The sequence below is a fragment of the Jatropha curcas genome, chromosome 5 (genome assembly GCF_041381405.1).
Source record: "Jatropha curcas cultivar XTBG-Jc1 chromosome 5, XTBG_Jcur_1.0, whole genome shotgun sequence".
NCBI lineage: Eukaryota > Viridiplantae > Streptophyta > Magnoliopsida > Malpighiales > Euphorbiaceae > Jatropha > Jatropha curcas.
The window spans coordinates 23,382,848-23,389,619 of record NC_143155.1 but is presented as its reverse complement, the minus strand read 5'-3'; the positions used below and the strand labels follow the sequence as shown (position 1 = coordinate 23,389,619).

General features: G+C 32.2%; 2 protein-coding genes across 2 annotated transcripts; one reads left to right on the top strand and one right to left on the bottom strand.

The window, feature by feature from the left end:
* Positions 1 to 285: 285 nt before the first annotated feature.
* Positions 286 to 1,211, top strand: LOC105630949 (putative calcium-binding protein CML45). Its single transcript, XM_012212948.4, has one exon. It carries the CDS (start codon positions 375 to 377, stop codon positions 990 to 992), a length of 618 nt encoding a protein of 205 aa, XP_012068338.2. The 5' UTR covers positions 286 to 374; the 3' UTR covers positions 993 to 1,211.
* Positions 1,212 to 3,166: 1,955 nt separating this feature from the next.
* Positions 3,167 to 5,320, bottom strand: LOC105630456 (transcription factor MYB105). Its single transcript, XM_012212271.4, has 3 exons — positions 4,506 to 5,320; positions 3,972 to 4,406; positions 3,167 to 3,763 (listed from the first exon to the last, which is right to left on the bottom strand). The coding sequence occupies exons 1-3, from the start codon at positions 4,978 to 4,980 to the stop codon at positions 3,471 to 3,473; spliced, it is 1,203 nt and encodes a 400-aa protein (XP_012067661.1). The 5' UTR covers positions 4,981 to 5,320; the 3' UTR covers positions 3,167 to 3,470.
* Between the last annotated feature and the right edge of the window lie 1,452 nt (positions 5,321 to 6,772).

Below are 6,772 nucleotides of genomic sequence, written 5' to 3'. Positions count from 1 at the left end.
GTACCTGCATGATTGAGCGGCTCCTTTCGTTTTATATATATAGATAAAAGAAAAAAGATTGAGCGGCTCCCTTCGTTTTCCATGGACATAAATTGTATTATTGTTAGGAGTTAGGACATATAATATGAAAATATTTATATTTTTTTCAATTTATAACGTGGGCTTGGTTGGTGTGTCTTCAAGGACACACTGAGAGATGTTTGACGGTGATATATTTATTATATTTCTAAGTAAACAATTATTAAGGATCGATTAGTCTTGGCTGAATGTCCAATTAATTTGTAGGAATACAACCTTTCAATTTGCACAAAACTTCCTAGAAAAATAAAAGAAAGAGATACATATATAGTAATTAAGGAGACTTGACCTCTCCAATGGGGACAAAGGCTATGGTTTCCTTTAACTCGTTGTATAAAAATATCCATACATATTTTCACTTCACCTCTCCAATGGAGAATGTAATAGCAAATGCAATCTCAAGTTGGCTTAAAAGTCTCCATTTAGACATGAATACTCTTTTTGGTATTTTCTTAGATGCGTTCTTGTTTTATTTCCAACCCTTGGCTCAATTTTTCCGTGTCATAAAATACAAGGTTTCTTCTAACAAAGCCAAAGAACATCAACAACATCAAGAAAAGGTAGTGATTAGTAGAGGAGATATCAAGAATTTGATGGAAAGACTAGGAATAGTTTGCGACTTAGATAATGATGGCAAGCTTCAAGAAAGATACGGTGAAAGTGAGGTTTCAAGATTGTTTGAGGAGGAGCCTAGCTTACAGGAGATTAAAGAAGCTTTTGATATTTTTGATGAAAATAAAGATGGGTTTATAGATGGTCAAGACTTGCAAAGGGTTTTGTGTGTTTTAGGTTTCAATGATGGGTTTTGTCAAGTGGAGAAGTGCAAAGAGATGATAAAGGCAGTTAAGAAGGATGTAGATGGAAAGATTGATTTCAATGAGTTTGTTGGATTTATGGAAAAGTGTTTTTGTTAGCTTTTTATTTTATATGATATTCTCGTTGCAATCGCTTTCTTTTCATGAGCTTGACATGATGCGAGTATGATTAAACTTACTCTAACGGATTAGAAACATTATACTATTAAAATAAAAAATGAAAAAAAAAAAAAAAAAAAAAAAAAACCTTCTTTGCAAATAGCAGAAAGAAGGTTGCCTATGTCACTTTTTTCCAGAGTCCATAGATGTAAGGATGCTTCATGCATCACCCTTTTATAAGAATTTCTATGGCGAGATTTTTTTATAATTATTTTTATTTTTAGAGTGAGATTGTTAATGTGATAATACCTTTTTTTTTATTATTACCAAAGAAATCTCGGTATTTTTTCTTCTGCATGAGATTATTCTCGTTTAGAGGTTTGTGGTCACTCTTCTTTGTCAATGCTTTTTTTACAGATTAAACCCCTAACTTTATGAAAATCGAATATGCTAATATCTTATGGATGACTTGTCTATATCTTACGTCAAACCAATCAAAAAAGAATTTTTAAAAAAAATTATTGCTGTTTTATTTTATTTTCAATCTAAAGTACCTCATTTGAATTAAAAAAATTTTTTTGATTGACTTAGATATGTAGTGAGCTCAAAATCATACAAAAGCATGCGAGTAAGTCTTTTCCTAATTAGGTAAATGCAATTTACTTTATAAACTTGAAAGGGTCGAATATCAAAGTCATTATAGAAATTTTATATTTATTAAACATAAAATTAGCTCACTTCAATTTCACAAGTGTAATTTTTGGAAAAAAAAAAACTACCCATTAAAAAATTTGAAGAATTGAATTTAATTTCAGGAGAATTAGTTCAAAGAGATCAGCAGTTGCTCCTACTTCTGTTCTAAACGCTCAAATTTGCGTATCATTCAAGTTCAAGTAATTTGGGTTTTAAATGGTTCCGTAATGGACTCATTGGGCCAAGATAAGCCCAATTTTGGAAACGATTTTATTACTTGTGCAGGCTCCCTGGGCTCTCTTGGGCTGGAATTTATAAGCAGAATTGGTAATATTTAATTATTAACACGCGATACTTGCAAAGTACAATTTATTATTTTTAGTCCAATGAAATAAAACCGCATTTATGTTTATCCAATCACTTTTGTTTATTTTTTGCTTAAAACAAGGGCCGATTACTAAAGAAAAAGCTTAAACGATTGTCATACAACCTTAATGATATTTTGTTAACGGAAGAATTAGTTGTTACAAGTAATATTTTATTATAATTTAAGAAAATTAATTATTTTTTTAATCGCGGAGTAATTAACAAGACAAAGTAAAATCTTATCTTTGAAAAAAAAAATAATAATTATAATAGTAAAGTAATTTTCAAAATGTATGTTATAATAATATAAAATTTAAAAAAAAAAAAAAAAAAAAAAAGGAGAGAGAAGTGAACGTTGCTGGCGTGTAGGCGGAAGAGAACAGTAGAGCGTGGATAATGTCAGCAGCAGCAGAAGCAGCAAAGAGTGTACGTTTATTTCTTGTATTGTAATTTGTAAGGAGCAGAGAGATAACCAAACAGAGGAAATTTAGAAACCGTAGTGAAGATAATATTTAAAGACAATTCCAAACAAACAGCTACACTCCATCGCCATGTGAGTAGCTCACAGAAGATTCTCTTGATGAGATGAGGCTGTTCCAACAGTTCCCTTCATCAATGCCTTTTTGCATTTGGAAACTTACGATTTTTGGGATCCTGTTCGTTTTTTCCTTTGCTCAATTGGTGCCTGATTTTTGCAGGCCCATGAGAAAAGGATGTTTTTTCTTTCTTTTTGTAATTTAAGTAAATGAAAGTTTCAGTGTCTCTTGTTTTTTTAGTATTTATAATTCTTTATTATATCATCTTCATTATCAACTCTAGCTAGAACTGATCTATATCACACAAGACCTTACCATTTAGAATGAATGTTTGCCTTAATTTATGGGTTTTAATTTTGTTCTTTTACCCATAATCTCTCTCTCTCTCTCTCTCTCTCTCTCTCTCGATCCATATGTAATTACCATTATTAGATGATATTTCAAAATGTAATTCAATGAAAAGTATCATGTGTCTGTCTTGTAAAACATAAAATCAAAACTTTCAAGTAACCCTTTTGCTTTGGATTTGTAATTATTGAAGAGAAATTATTATAAGTACAGAAGGTGATCAATGCAAAGTTGAATAAGAATACTAGTTGATTAAAGAAATTAAATTTAATAGTAGGAATTATTTGTTTCCCCAATTGACAAGGTCTCATCTATGTGAGAGAAAAGGAGGAGATTACTGCAAACTTACAAGGAGAAAAGAAATTGGTGGTGAGACATATATATATATATAACATAAAGAAGACTGATGCAGACCTTACCTAATTAAACTAAAAATCCAATTTTTTTTTTCTTTCTGTTCTAATTTTTACCTCTAAACTACAGCCCCCTTTCTTCACCTCACATACAATAATAATAACAATAACAGTAACAGGAGTCAAGTGGCTCCTACTCCAAGAAAGTCAAAGAATGGTGGTGGAATAGTCTCAAAATGGCTCTCTGGCAGTGACGGAGAAGAAGCTTGAGCTGTTGTTGAATCTGATGAGAAAGAACAATAAGGGTTTTGGTAGCAGTTTGACTGTTGCATTGCCATTATGTATGGGTCTTGTTGTTGGGTAAAGAAACCAGGAGAAATAACATTATTGTGGGGTTCGATATTATTATTATTACTTGGCCTATCCCAAGATCTGTTCTGCCTCAACATACCCATCATGTCATTGCTCTTGGGACCTGCAAACGCACCAGAACAATCACTAACTGTGAAAAATACAACTCATTCAACAATTTCAACCAACACTCTAAACTCAAGAAAGTGAAAAAAAAGATTACTAGTTTGCCATAAAAGAAACCAATAAGGAAGCAGCACAGAAACCCAAACACATATACCTATATAAATATATATAAAGATTATTTTTTTGAAAAAGTATAATATCCATACCAGAAAAAAAATCAAAAGGTATGCTTGACCCTGCTTGTTCAGCAACATTGAAATTTCCAATTGGATATGGAGACATATTGGTAAAACAGTATGGCTGTGGCGGTTGCGGTTCTGGGTTTCTTGAAATAAAGGAGGTGGTGGTGGTGGTGGTAGTGGTTGTGGTTGAAGTTTCTTCTATTCTTCTGTAGACCGATTGGCTAAGCTTTCTTCTTCTGTAAGCAGTGGATTGTTCCCTATATTTTCTAGCCATAATAACATGCCAATGGTTTTTCACTGCATTATCAGTTCTTCCAGGGAAAAGTCTGGCTATCATTGCCCATTTGTTTCCATAAAGTCTATGAGCTTGCATTAGTCTTTCTTCTTCTTCTTCTGTAAATGCTCTTCTATTTATTCTTGGATCCAACTGGTTAAACCATCTCAATCTACAGCTCTTACCTTCAATATTAAAAAAAATAAAAATAAAAATAATACACATCTATATACAGTGAGAAAAAAAAAGAGGAAAATGAACAATTAATAATTAATTATGTATACCTGATCTACCCTCTAACTTCTCTGCTATAAGATTCCAGTTTTGAGGGCCATAAAGTGCAACCAGTTCTTTAAGCTTTGTATCTTCTGCAGGTCTCCAATGGCCTCTTGCACAGAGCTTTGACTGACCACTGCTATCTGTTTCTTTGCCGCTGATCATATTTTCATTATTAGGGTCGATATTGTCATCGTTTATAATAGTTGTATCATTATTCTCTCCAAACCCATCACTAAAATCATCACAACCTTTACTCTCCATAAAAGGAAAACCCCAAGCACTGCGTGTAGACGAGGAAGAAGAAGAGACAGGGGGCTGTGTCACTCCTCCTCCACCTCCATGATTACAAGTGAGAGAGAGAGAAGCAATGTCAGCAAGAACCATACCAGAAGAACTGGAAGAAGAAGGAGGAGAAGATGAAGAAGAATAACAAGAAATGGCATTTGATGGTGCATATATAACACACTTGTTGCTAGCCATGCCTTCATTTCTCTCTGACAGATGCTGTTATACAACTGTTACAAAGTCATACTCTCTGCAACTTAAAGATATGAGAAGCAAAACCCTTTTTTTTTTTTTTTTTTAAAGAAAAAACAAAGAAACAAAGAGAAATAAATAATAATAATGAATTGAAGAAGAGAAAGGATAGAAAAACAAATCCCTCTTGCAGTGGGAAAAGAAACTTAAAACAGCAAAATCTGCAAAAAGATTAGTGCTTTAAACAGACACCTAATAACCCAGCTACTGACTCCATATACAAGAGAGAGAGAGAGAGAGAGAGTAAAGAAGAAGAGAGGTTCAAAGTAGTTAACCACGCTGACTGACCCATTTTTAATCCATATATATATAAAAATAAAAATAACTAATTATTAATAATATTTAGATGATCGCACGTATTAAAAGAGAGACCGATCACACGTGTGAAAGTGAGAGACAGTCTCAAAACACTGTAGAAAGGTGCTTAGGCTGTCTCTCTGGATATTGACAAGAAAGACTGAAATGTTGAAGTGTTGCTACTTTGCTAGGTTGAGCTTCTACACCCTTTCTTTTCATGGGCCACAAGTATATATTTTGAGCTTTGCATTATATCCTCCCCTCTCAACCGCCACTAAATAGCCTATGTCTAGCCCTAATTAATTTTAATTTTTTTTCTATATTGATATTAATATTACTGCTTCCATAACTCAAAAAATCACTATGATTTATTTAAAAATGAGAAGGAAAAAAAAAAGATAAAATAAAAATAATTTTTAGAAAATTTAAATTTTTATCAATTTTAAAATCCAAATTAAACGTTATTTTCTAGTTTTATTTAATCCGGAAGAAAAAAAAAAAAAAACTGAGATTCAAGTTAACCACCTGAAGTTGACCCAGCAACCAAGCAAGCACACAACTCCTTGTTACTTGAATCTATATATATTTCATGTGTCCCTTCTTCCACAAACTAGTTATAACAGCCCAAAAGAAGACCTGTTGCTTCTTTCTCTGTGTCACTTTCATGGAGTCTGTTCAATCCCTTTGGTTACTTACTACTACATTGAAAAAAAAAAAAAAAAGGGTTTTCAATTTATACTACTCCTGTGTAATACATGCAAAATTTGAAGAAACTCATAAATGTACTTTTTTTTTTTTTTTTCATTTATGTGGTCCTGTTCCATCACATACAATACTATACTTTGTTTCATCGTTATTATAAGATATGGTTATGATTTTAGTACATGTGTTTGGTTATGAGCTTGAACAATTCTAATTTCCTTTTCACCTAATCACCTGGACTGGGACCTAGCAAGTGAAAGATAGAATTATCATTTTTTAGGTTTAAAAAATGAGAATTGGAGTGAAAGACTCAAAAAAACTTTATTTTTTCTGGTACAGAGTGGCTCAAAAAACTTTGATTATGATTAAAGGGATTGATATGATAAGTCAATGAGAGATATTTTTATATAAATATTATTCTTCACATTCTAAAAATAAACCCTAATTAGACCAGTTAAAAGCAAGAGCACATTTCCATGTAAGGAATGTCCTGAGACTGCACTTTTCCATCTCCTAAAACGCAAACCCAAAAGCATACATAAAATATAAAATGAAATTGCTATGTTCGTTCTTTTTAACCCTTTTTTTTTTTTTACAGTGTTTCACAAACAGTGAAAAACCCAATTGAGGGACGTTTCTTTTAATATGGTCACAGTGGAACAGGAATGTACTATGTGTACATAATAATTTACAGATCGTAATTAAATAGAGAGGGGTTGGGTTTGGTCAAAAACTT